General features: G+C 37.6%; 1 protein-coding gene across 14 annotated transcripts in view; it reads left to right on the top strand.

Moving 5' to 3' along the window:
• LOC138751919 (obscurin-like) overlaps window positions 1–13,278 on the top strand; it is a 755,203-nt gene that overhangs the window by 583,771 nt on the left and 158,154 nt on the right. For all 14 annotated transcript variants that reach the window (XM_069914884.1, XM_069914878.1, XM_069914879.1 and 11 more), the window contains 2 exons: window positions 5,848–5,961; window positions 12,091–12,258. In XM_069914884.1, coding sequence (XP_069770985.1) covers window positions 5,848–5,961; window positions 12,091–12,258 — 282 coding nt within the window. The remainder of the gene's footprint in view (window positions 1–5,847; window positions 5,962–12,090; window positions 12,259–13,278) is intronic.

Here is a 13,278-nt window from a genome sequence, read left to right as displayed (position 1 = left end):
ACATATAATCAAAATGATTTTTTGGCAGCGTTAGACTAGGGGGTGGCGGCAGTGCTGTACAGATAAATTTAGAACGCAGGCCCTATGTTTACCCACCCCTGATCTAAAGTTTTCTTCATGCAAATGAAGTCTGTTGTCTATTGCAAGCTGGCTCAATCAATTCTTTAACTGAGATAATGTCTATTTTTGATTTATTTTCTTTACTAGCTATCCTTTCTAATTTCAGCATTATATAATACAGGTAAATTTGTGCTGTGACTATAAAGAATTTACGACTGCATCTGGATGTTTCCTTCTTTGCCTTGTCTATTTCTTGCTTTGCCTCCATTTAAATATGCCTTAAATTCAGTAATTCCATATGATTCCATCTGCTCTCTGGTAATGCACTTCAGAATTCAAGAACTTGGCGTTTAATAAAAATTACACCTCAAATCCCTTTTAAAACGAAATCCTTTCACCATAATCTTATTTATGGAACATAGAACAGAACAGCACAGGAACATGCTATCCAAACAAACCTGCACCTGAGGGGTATCCCTCCATCCCCTTCATATTTTGTGTCTGTCTTGAAGCCCCTTAAATATTTATTGAATTTGCTTCCAGCACAACTCCTAGCTGCCCATTCTAGGCACCCACTGCCCTTTCTGTAAAATATTCCCTCTGCATATCTGCCATAAGCTTCCACCGAACCTTAAATGCATGTCCTCCAGTTTTGTGCTTATGCCTTGGGGAAAAGGTTCTGACTGTCATGATTTTGTACACCCCTATCAGAACTCCAGTACACTAAAGAAAACAACCCAAGTTTGTCCAATCTCTCCCCATAAGTAACACCCTCCAAGCTAGTAAACCTCTTCTGCACTCTTTCCAAAGCCTCCACATCTTTCCTGTAGTGGGAAACCCAGAACTGCACGCTGTTTTCAAGTGCAGCCTCACCAAAGCTTTAGATAGCTGCAATGTTTTATATAGCTACAATTGCATACATTTATACTCATTGTCCCATCCAAAGAGCCAAATGTCCACAAATCATATCTCTGAGTATCTTTTCCAATAGTTTAATGTGAAACTCACTTGCCTATAATTCCCTGGATTGTCTTTTTTTTCCCTCCCTTCTTGATATTAGACATTCTCCTCTGGGACCTCTTCTGTCATAAGTGAAGATGCAAAGATCTTTGTCAAAGGTGCAGTAATCTCTTGTTCAAAAACAATGCTGGAAAAACTCAGCAGGTCAAACAGTGTCCTTTATTTAGCAAAGATAAAAATACAGAACCGATGTTTCAGTTCTTGAGCCCTTCATCAAGGAATCAAGTAATCTTTTCACTTTCCTTTTTTCAATAACTTGCGATACATCCCATCATGCCCAGTGGATTTGTCCACAAAAGTCCCAACACCAGTGCTTTCCTGATCTCAAAATGCATAATACTGGTCATTCTCCACATTGTGCTCCTTGACACTATATACATGCCCTTTTCTTGTTAAACACAGATCCAAAGTACTCATTTAGAACCCTACTCATTTCCTCTGACTCCATGCATAAATTCTCCCCTTTACCCTTGACAGGTCCAATCCCTTCTATAGTCATCCTTTTGTGTTTTTCCAATATTTTGTATAAGAAAGACCATTCTAGTTGGTTGAATGCCTTTTCTGCATCAAAGAAATATGTATGTTCGGATTCAACCTTGATTTTGCCATGCGTATTATATTGAATAATCTACCAAGGCTTTTCGAAGAATGACTTCCTTTAACAAATCCCACCTGATCTGGATATATTAATTTTGATAAACACTCACCCAGTCTGTTGGCTAGTGCTTTTGCTAGAATTTTATAATCTGCATTCAGAAGTGATATTGGTCTGTATGATGAGGTTTTTAATGGGCCTCTACCTTTCTTCGGTAGTACTACAATTATAGCAGTTGAAAAGGTTTCTGGGAGGGTTTGGGTCTCCACCACCTGGTCCAACTCATCCATCAAAAGAGGCACCAACAAATCTTTAAATTGTCTATAGAATTCGGGAGGGATCCCATCTTCCCCCGATGACATTAGCTTTTAAAGAATCCTGACGTTTCTCTATTTCTTCCCTTGTAAAGGGTGCATCTAAGTCATCTTGTTCTCTCTTTTCTAGTTTAGGAAGTTCAACATTTATTAAAAATTCTTCCTTTGTGTTTTCATCTCCTACTAATTCTGATTTATATAGTTTCATATAGTATTTTCTAAATGTATTATTTATTTCTTTTTGATTATATGTTATAACATCAGCTTCTGTTTCTATTGCATTTATCATTCTGGATAACTCCTCTGCTTTAACCTGGCAATGTGCGCCCATTCTCCTAGTTCATAATATTTTTGTTTAGTTTTTAATAGCATTTTTTCTGTTCTATATGTTTGTAGTGTATTATTATAACTTTTTGTTCTCTAATATTCTATATTTTTTGTGTTCCTGATATCTGAAATTTTTTTCCCAATTTTGTTATATCCTTCTTTAAACTTATATATCTCTTGCATATTCTCTCTTAAGATTTTTAGTTTGAGATTATTTGTCCCCTCAAATAAGCTTTAAGCGTATCCCATATTAGAAAACTGTTGTCAGTGGAAGGAAGAATGTTTTCACAAAATATTTCTATCTGTCTCTTAATAAATTCACAAAAATCCTTCCTCTAATAATGTAGCATTAAGGCACCATCTGTACATACTTCCTTGCTTTTCCATTATCATAATAGTTAACGATAATGGTGAGTTGTCTGATAAAAGTCTTGCAAGTACTCTGCCCAGTTACCAGGTGGACTGGTAAAAACAGACATTTGACTAATGTGATTTATGGTGTGAAAAATAAAAAATAAAAAATAAAAAAAAATAGGTCAGTCCTTGTATGTAAATCATGTACCCTTGAGTAAAATGAGTAGTCTCTTGCTAAGGGGCTGAGCCACCTCCATATATCAATTAAATTCAATTCCTTAATAAATGATAATGTAGTTTTTGCAACTTTCACCCTTGTTATTGTTCTCGCTGATTTGTCCAATATTGGATCTAAACGAAAATTGAAATCTCCTCCAATCAATATATTTTTCCTCCCCCTGTGGTTTTTAAAACAATATCCTTCATAAAGACTTCATCATCATAATTTGGGGTGAAAATGTTTATAGACGTCCATGATTCTGCATAATTTTTGCAGTGTACCTTTACAAATCTTCCAGCTTATTAGTTAATATCTCATCTATTATCAATAGTATATTTTTATTACTACTACTTGCTTTTGATCCAAATGAAGATGATATTTCTTGTCCCACCCATTCTCTTTTTAACTTTGCGTGTTCCAATTTGGAAGGATGTGTTTCTTGTAAAAAGACTATATCTGCATTTAAGATCCTTTTTCTCTTCACCTACTTGTTAATTCCATTAACATTAAAACTAATAAATTTTAATGTTCTATCCATATTCTTCTTTAAAACTAAAGTTTTTAACAGTAAAATCTCTTTGATTCTTTAAATAATAAAGTGATCTTTCCCCTTTAAGAAAAATACACAGTGTCCCTGCCCTGACAGTGACATATACGTAGAGCCTTGAAAGGCCGCGAGAAAATCCCATAGAATCTCTCCAGGAAGAATAACCCTCCCTTTAGTGCCATCTTTTTTTGCTACTCCTTTTCTGGCACCATTTTTCCCCTTAGACTGGAGTCTCCACTCAGCTACCATTTTTCCCAGATATGTTTTCTTTTACTGAGTTCTCCGTGAGCATTTCTATACCACTTTACTTTTAAACAATAAATACAAGACAGTTTAACAAAAATAAAAAATACAACTTTTACTACTTTTACTTAGTTTCATTATAAATATTTTCACAATCTTCTCCCTCGGCAACCTTAATATTTTTCTTTTACTAACTTCGCAGAAAGTCTTCCACCTCTTTTTTGGTCTTGAAAAATCGCCAGTTCCCTTCCGCGACTTTGACCCTCAAAGTCGCAGAAGGGTCTTTTCACATCTTCAAATTCCTTTATTTGTTTAATCAAGGTTGGGCTTGAAAAATAGTACCTTTTGGTACTAACCTTGGATGGGCCATTATTCTGCTCCCAGAATTATCTCCCGTTCTCAGTAGCTTAAAATTCTCACCAGAATTGGTCTTGGTCTCTGGTCATCGGCTCTTCTGCCTCCAAGTGTTCAGTGAGCTCTCTCGATGTGCAGTTCTTCTCCAGAATTATCTTCTCCCAACACCTGTGGGATCCATATTTGAAAATAATTCACCGGGTCTCTTCCCTCGATTCCTTCCTTTAGTCCAATAATTTGGACATTGTTCCATCATCTAAAATTGTCAATTTTGACAAGTAGTCCTCCTTTATCCGACTTCCATTCTTTGGCTTTTTTTTCCCCAAAGCCTCAAGTTTTTCATGTGTTTTTGTCAATTCATTCTCACTTTCTCTATCAGGTCTACAACAATCTCTTTTGTTTTGGTCATTTTCTCCGTCATTATCTCTCATCATCGTTTCAACATTAGTTACTCAAATTCTCCATTTTTTTCCAGGAGGATACTCAATTCTTGACCCAACTCCCCAGTTTTACCTGATTCTGCCAGTCACGCTGCTATTTTTGCACTGATTTTGGACTTCCACCTGATGTTTCAGTCTTTGTTCTTCTTCATGCTAGTTTTATCCTTTTTTGATGATGAAAATCTTGATTTTCAAGTTTTAACTGTCTATTTAGTACTCTTCACTGAGAACTCAACCAAAACACGTCTGTCTAAATCCTTTGCATGGCCTCGCCCCTGACCTGCCATCAGATTCCTGAATAAACAATGAAACAAAGGCATTGCCTAACTTTGACTTTTTCTTGCACTTTTAATTTATTTATTTTGTACGTTGGTTATATAAATGTTTGCACTGTGATCCTGCTGTAAAACAATGAATTTTGTGACATGTTCATGATGATAAATTCTGGTACAAGTATATCCATTTCCCTCACAATCTCTGATTAAAGCAGATAATCTCACATTTATCCATTTTGTAATCTTCCTGCCACATTCTTACCAAGTCACTTTGTTTGTCTGAAGCCTCTCTGCATTTCCAAATAATGCCCACCATCCCTTGCTTTGTCAAACTTTGTTATATTACATCCAACTCATTGATTTAGATTGTGAACAGCTAGGCCCCAGCCCTGATCCCTGTGCCAATCAATTATTCACAACCTTCCAACTCAAACATGCTATTAAGTATTTGGTACTTAATACAGGTACACAATCCTCTATCTGGAACCCTTGAGGGACAGTGTGTTCCGAATTTTGGATTTTTCCAGATTCTATAAGCCAGATTTAAGTGTGCTACCCCCTATCCCCTTCCAGTTGTGCTGCTGTCTCCCCACCCCCTCGCCCGCCCGACTCGCGCTGCCGGTCTCCCATCCTCGCCCGGCTGACTCATGTTGCCAGTCTTTTACCTGCCCGTCTCGCGCTGCCAGTCTCTCCCCCTCACCTGCCAAACTTGCGCTGCTGTCTCTCTCCCCACTTGCTGGTTTTTGGAGCTTTCCAGATTTTAGATGTCCGGATAAAGGATTGTGTGCCTGTACTTTCAAGTATATTCCTCAATGCTGCGCACTGATCTCTTTTTAAATCTTGTGTTTGGATCTTTATTGAAGACACTGGAAAATTGTTTTTCCCCTCAAAAGCCATATTTTTCTTTCATAAATTGATCCTCATTTTTGTGTTCTTCAATTTCCAAGTTATAATTCTTTTTTAAACCTATTGGCCCTTGATTTGTGGCAGAGCTATTGTTTATTTCTGTACCGTACATTTTCTGTTATCAGGTTATTAAATTGACAAAGAACAAGAACATTAACTGATTATAATTAAGTGTGTGTGTGTGTGCTTTAGATCCCCCAGAATTTGTGGAAAAACTGGCAGATTGTACTGCTGACATGGGACAAACAGTGAAATTGGCGTGTCTGGTTGTTGGAAATCCCAAGCCAGTTATCACATGGTACAAAGGTAATATATTTCTTTACTGAAAAACAATGTGACCATCAATTTAAAAAACTGTAGCTATCAATGTTATGCATTTTCTTCTCAGATAGTTATGAGTTCATTGACTTATGATGTAAAGAAAAGATAGATGGATAGGAAAGTCAAAGGTTTGATTTCTTAGAAAGCAAAAAAAAAATTGAATATCATTGATTGGAGACCAGTTTCTGACCTACTCACCACCAAGGTATTTGTGTACCAGATCCAATTGAATTCTGGTCAATAGGGAACCTGTGGATGGTGGAGGAATTGGCCATGGAAATACTATTGAATGTCAAGGTTAGTGGGTTAGGTTTTCTCTTGTTAAAAGTGATTCTTGCCTGGCACTTCTGTAGTGTGAATGTTGTCTCTCATTATATCCTTTCAAGGATAGTTATTTTTATTTTTCCACTTTCCCGATATTGCTCCCCAATACTCAGAATCTTCCCAAATTCTTCAACCCAATCTGTGGGTGTGATTGCCAATTATAGGATAGACTCACCAGAGATTATGGCATTCTGTTTCACATTTCGGGATGGCATACAGCTATAAATCCACAACCTGACTCGAGACTACATGAAATCTGATGGCATCAAGCACCTGACAGGAAATTTGGTGTCAATCTGCTAATCTTTATTGTGTGATGGAGCCTTACTTTGCAGTTTAAAACACCAAAAAGAATATGGAATTTTGCTAGATATTCATCACTAAGAGTGGTTATTTAACTACATTCTAACTAGGCCGTCTGTTACAGATAAAATCCCAAGACATTTTATACACATGTTAAAAACAAGAGGGTAATGAGAGTGAGGATAAGACTTCTCAAGGAGGGAATATATGCCAAGAGTCAGAGAAAAGGATATCGAAGATACTGGGGAGGGTATTCTGATATTCTAGGGCATGTTGATATTGAGAAGGTGGTGGTTTTGGATCTCTTGAAGAACATTAAGGCCAATAAATTCCCAGAAGCTGATGGAATCTATCCAAGATTTTTGAGGACTTAACAGAGATCTTTGCATGCTCATTCACCACATCTGAGGTCCCTCGGGACTGGACAATAGCCAATATTGTTCCTTGTAATACAAAGAGTAGTAGGATAATCCAGCAAATTATGTCAGTGAGCTTTATGTCAGTGAGAGGTAAGTCCAGAATTAAGGATTACAACCTATGGATGCATATGCCATTTAGGTCCAAGATGAGAGGACTTTCTTCATTGAAATAGTGTTGAATCTATATCACTCTATCACAGAAGGCAGTTTGAGGTCCAGTCATTAAATGCATTCAAGAAGGAATAAGAGATACTTATGGCTCAGGAAATCAAGGGAAATGTAGAAAAAAAAACAAGAAAGGTGCTGAATTTCATTGATCATCCATGAATTATGAAACACATTTAAGGGCCAGATGGCTTAGTCCCATTGAAGATAACAGAGCTGGAACAGCAGGGAATCTTTGATCTCAGACAGCCAATTTTTACAATGGGATGCAAGAGTAACTTTGAGCACTCGGTCACATAGAGTATGTACTGATGTCACAGAAACAGCATCCAAGGTTGGGATTTGAACTTGAGTAAATAGAACAATGCAGTAGCAGCACCAACTGCGGCATCACATCTAACATTGGTTTAAAGAGGATATTCTGCAAAGTGGTCACAGATTCAACATTTAGATTCTTCTATGTAGAGATCTCACTGTAAACCCCAAATGCAATGCACTAGATTGGAAAAAAAATGGAAAGGAAGCACTGTGTCACCTGAAAAGACTGTTTGGCTCTCAGATCACTGAGAAGGAACAAGATAGAAAGAGTAGGTACTGCATTTCCTGAGGTTGCATGGTTAAGTGCTGAGGAGAATGGCTAGTGCAAATGAAAAAGCACACCAAGAAGTCACAAAACTGCTCATTTCCATCTTATAGATCAATTTCCATCCCGCTAGTCTCTGCATTCAACAGATAAAGTTTAGCAATTTCTGCCACCTTGACCAAGATTTCACAGATGTATTTTCCTCTCTTCTCTATTTTCAGCATTTCAGTTGTGTTTTCAGTTCCCTGCTTTCTTCTTGCATCAACAACCACTCTGTTTCTCATGGCACTTTATCATGCAACAGCAAGAGATCCAGCAGCACTTTTTTAATTTGTTCATTCCCACCTTACAGGGACCAAACAGATGGTTTCAAATGAGGTAGTGATCCACTTGCACTTCTTTCAATCTAGTGCAATGCATTCATGTTCACATTGTGGCCTCCTTTATATTAAAGAACCCAAACATAGATTGGATGATTGTTTTGCGTGCCAAATGAATTCTCTACTCCCACCCTGACCTCTTGATCTGTGACCTTTTGCATGATTTCAGAAATACCCAATGTGGACCTGAGGAACACATCTTGTGTTCAGGTCTATACCAAATTCTATCATCTTCAGTAACTAATTTTCTTGATATCTATCAAACTGACCAGTTCTATTTTAGGTTAAATATGAACTCAATTCTTCTCTCTCCACTGACTCCATGATGTACTATTTCCAACAGTTTTTTTGTTTCAGTTCACTGCCAAAGTTCCAACCTGCATTTTGTAGCTTTTATTTGTTTTTCTCTCTCTCTCTCTCTATTTATGCTCATTAATCTGTCAACCAGATCACTCTGTAAGCAGTTTATAACTCGAGTAAACCTGGCCTCAACATTACTCTGATATTCCATTTGTCCTTTCTTATTGTTCTATTTAATGCAAGATGTCTGACAGGCAAAGAGGCAAGGAGGATGAACTCAACATTGTTGGGTAAATGAGACATTATTTGATAAATAGCTAGTACAAAAATTTGACATAGAGGGATGGGACTGGCGGCTTGATGTTCCAAGGGACAGGTGATACAGGTGAGATAAGATGGAGGGAAGGAAGATGGGTGTGTTGCATTTTTGATTGGGGAGAATGTCACAGTAATACTGAGAGGGTCTATTCTTGGGGGATCATAAGATAATGATTACTTTGCTGTCGCATTATAAATCCCCCAGTAGTCACCAGGGTTTAAAGGAGAAAGTTTGTAGGGAGATAAAAGACAGCTGTAGGAATAACAGGATTATTATAGTTGGTGATTTCACCTTTCCTCCTATTGACTAAGATTCTCACAGTCCAAAGGACTTAGATGGGGCAGAATTTATTAAATGTATGCAAAAGTATTTTCTCAAATTGATGGTCCAGCAAGACAACTGCAGCACTGGACCACCTTTTGGACATGTCAGGGCAAGTGACTGAGGTATCAGTAGGAGAGCCCTATGGGACTAGTGACCATCACTCTTTGTTTTATGGAAGATGGGATACAAGGAGAATGAGGGGGTATGAGATGGCTTTGGCAGAATAGATGATGGCTAATATTCTGCATTTATTTTAATAAAGGCGGTAAATATAAACCAGGGAACTACAGACCAGTGAGCTTAATGTTATTTATTGGAGGGGATTCTGAAAGACAGGATCTATTTGCATTTAGAAAGCAAGGACTAATTATGAATAGTTAGCATGGTTTTGAGTGTGGAACATCATGTCACACAAGTTTGATTTAAGTTTTTTTGAAGAAGTGACCAAGATAATGAAGTCTGAAGGGTAGACAGATTGTCTGTGTGAGACCAGCTTACCATGTGACAAAGTGCCCATCAGATCACATAGGATTCAAGGTAAGATGGCCATTTGGGTTAGAATTGCCTTGATGGTTAGAGATGGGTGGTGGAGGGTTGAGAAAGCCAATTTTGAGGATATGAGAAAGGATGTAGAATGCGTGGATTGGGATGAGTTGTTTTCTGGAAAGGATGTGCTGGGTACATGAAAGTCCTTCAAATGTGAAATTTTGAGAGTCCTGTTGGGATTAAAGGCAAAGTAAGCAGGCATGGTGAGCCTTGGTTTTCGAGGGATATTGGGGATTTGGTTCAGGAGGTTATACAGCAGGAAGAGGCAACATGGAGCAAATGAGATACTTGAGGATTTTTTTTAAATGCAACAAAAAATTTAAGAAAGAAATCAGGAAGGCTAAAAGAAGACATGAGGTTGCTTTGCCAGACAAGGTGAAGGAAAATCTTAAGGGTTTCTATAGGTAGATCAAGAGAAAAGGATAGTTACAAACAAAATTGGTCCCCTTGGAAGATCAGAGTGGTCGCTTATGTTTGGAGCCAGAAGAGATGGGGGAGGTCTTATGTGAAGGACCCTTGATATTATATACCAAAACAACCTCATGTCTTCCTTTTTCCTGCTTAATTTCCTTCTTAAGTTTTTTCTTACATTTTTTATACTCTTTTAGTACCTCATTTGCTCCTTATTGCCTATACCTGCTGTACTCCTCTCTCTTCTTCTTAACCAAATGGCCAATATCCCTTGAAAACTAAGATTCCCTAAGCCTGTTAACTTTCCCTTTAATCCTAACAGGAACATGCAAACTCTGCACTCTCAAAATTTCTCCTTTGAAAGCCTTCCATATACCTTGCACATCCTTTCCAGAAAACAACTTACCCAATCCACGCATTCTAGATCCTTTCTCATTTCTCAAAATTAGCCTTTCTCCAGTGTAGAAACTCAACCTGAGGCCCAGACCTATCCTTCTCCATAATTTACTTGAAACTAATGGTATTACAATTGCTGGACCCAAAATGTTGTCCTACTTTTGTCACCTGTCCTGCCTCATCCCCTAAAAGGAGATCAGTATTGCCTCTGTAGTTGGTACCTCTATATATTGATTTAGAAAGCTTTCCTGAATACAATTGATGAACTCCAAGCCCTCCAGTTCTTATACAGTAGGCAGAAAGTTAAAATCTCCTACTATTACAACCTTATGTTTCCTGCAGCTGTCTTCCCATCTCTACAGATTTCCTCCTCCAATTCTCTCTGACTATTGGGTGGTCTACAATGCCACCCTATCAGTGTAGTCACACCTTTCCCATTCCTCAGGTCCCCTAGATAAGCCCTCTGGACTGCCCTGTCTTAGCACACCTGTGATATCTTCCTTAACTAGCAATGCCACTCCTCCTCCTTTCATCCCTCCCCCTCTATCATGTCTGAAACAACAGAACCTTGGAACACTGAGTTGCGAATCCTACCCCTCCTGCAAGCAAGTCTCACTAATAGCAATAATGTCGCAATCCAGCATGTCAATCCACACCCTAAGCTCGTCTGCCTTTCTGATAATATTCCTTGCATTGAAATAAATACTCCTGAAAACATTTCTATCATGAACAAACCTTTGATTTCTGTTTGTACATCCAGTTCTCGCATGAACTTTATCCTCCTCCACCTCACTATCTACTCTATCACTCTAGTTCCCCTCCTCCTGCAAATCTAGTTGAAACCCCCCTGGAGCAGCACTAACAAACCTGCCAGCAAGGATATTTGTCCTCCTCCAGTTCAGATCCAAACCTTCCCATGTTTGTCAGGGCGTCATATTACAGCTCTCCATGGCATTGGCGAGTCCATGATTAGATTATTGTGTGCAGTTTTAGTCTATTTGAAAGGGTGCAGAAGAGATTAATGAGAGTGTTACCAGAACTGATGGGCTTGAATTATGAGCAGACACTAGACACTAGATAGACACTAGATAGACACTAGATAGACACTAGATAGGCCAAGGGGGACCTTTCTAGAGTTTGTAAACTCTGGATCTCTCTTGTTTTTGTACCTTTCCAGTTATGATGAAGGACTTTTGAACTGAATTGTTAACTCTGTTTCTCTTTACACAGATCCTGCTTGAATTTCTTAGTGTTTTCCACATTTTCTGTTTTTAAATTACTTATAACGCCATGGAGAATAAAGGCAACAAGTATATGGAGATGCTACCATTTGCAAGTTCTCCTCCAAGTAACAGACCATCCTGACTTGGAAATGTATTGGCATCCCTTCATAAATACCAAATAGGAGCTCCCTATTTAAAAACACCTCCAGAGTCCCTTTGCAGGAGAGATTTGAGAAGGCTGTTCACCTTCACCTTTTCAAGGGTATTAAGAAAAGGGATACAATGTAGATTATTTTATGGTGGCCAATTTATTAAATCAATGTGATCTACTTTTTCCTGTTGGATAATGAATAATGTTGATATTCTGATGATAACCTCACCCCAAAAAAATCATTAATTCCACATATTCTTGTACTACTAGATGGGAAACCTGTGGAGGTCGACCCACATCACATTATTATTGAGGATGAGGATGGTTCATGCACTTTGATCTTGGATACTCTAAATGCTGCTGATTCTGGGCAATATATGTGTCAAGCCACCAATGCTATTGGAAATGCCAGAACGCTTGGAAAAATCCTTGTGCAAGGTACTTGATTGCAATCATCCAAAATCTTTTAGATTAATAATAATTACAGTACGGAAACAGGCCATCTCGGCCCCTCTAGTCCGTACCAATCTAAGTGATGATACATTTTATTTTACCACATGTCAATATATTGTTGAAAATCTTTTTTTCTGATATAAATGCAAACACTCATTTGAAAGTATGTCCTTTTTTCAAGCTCAGTGACAGTAAGTAGAACTTTCCCTGTGCTATGCATAGCTGAAGCAATTCTACAAACTCAGATGATGTTTGGTTTTGAACATTTTACCTGAACATGTAAGCTGGCTTGCATGTATGGGAGTTATTATGTGAAGGAATATGGAGAATTTTAAAAATTTATTTACAGCACGCAGAAGCCGATTCTGGCTATTTAAACCCATGTGCCCCAATTACACCCAAATTAACATATAAATCCTACTTACAAAGTCTTCTAATATAACAAATAGCAGGTCATTATCATATACATATCACAAATTAATATAAATGTAAATTGAAAAACCTATCCATATTTGTTTATATTACAATAATTCTTAAAAATAACACTGGATAGAAAACGTAAACTACACTAGACAACCCCTTGATTTAAACAAAGGATAAATTCTGTCTAATTTAATGATGTGATCTACGACAAACATAATTAAACCCATATTAACAAGTTAATGTGAAAAAAAGAAACAAAAAACCCTACGACTAAATCTAATCTATCCCCTCCCTCTAATCGAGGTCACTTTGTAGAAAAGGATGTAAAGATATGGATCAAATAGCGAGATTCATGTATTTACAATGACTTATTGAATTTAAGATCAGCCTCAATGGCTGCAATTAAGAATGATTTGAAACGTGATTTGAATGTAACATTTTGAAATGAAGATTGGTACTCTACTCTTAGCTTGATTAATGATTCCTCATTTTGTCAAGGCATTGTTTATGAAAATTTAAGAAGGTACACAGAATACATATGTCCATACTCAAATTATTTTGTTTTTATGCAGATGTTGATCC

The sequence above is a fragment of the Narcine bancroftii genome, chromosome 1 (genome assembly GCF_036971445.1).
Source record: "Narcine bancroftii isolate sNarBan1 chromosome 1, sNarBan1.hap1, whole genome shotgun sequence".
NCBI classification, from domain to species: domain Eukaryota; kingdom Metazoa; phylum Chordata; class Chondrichthyes; order Torpediniformes; family Narcinidae; genus Narcine; species Narcine bancroftii.
This window is presented reverse-complemented; position numbering and strand designations above follow the sequence as displayed.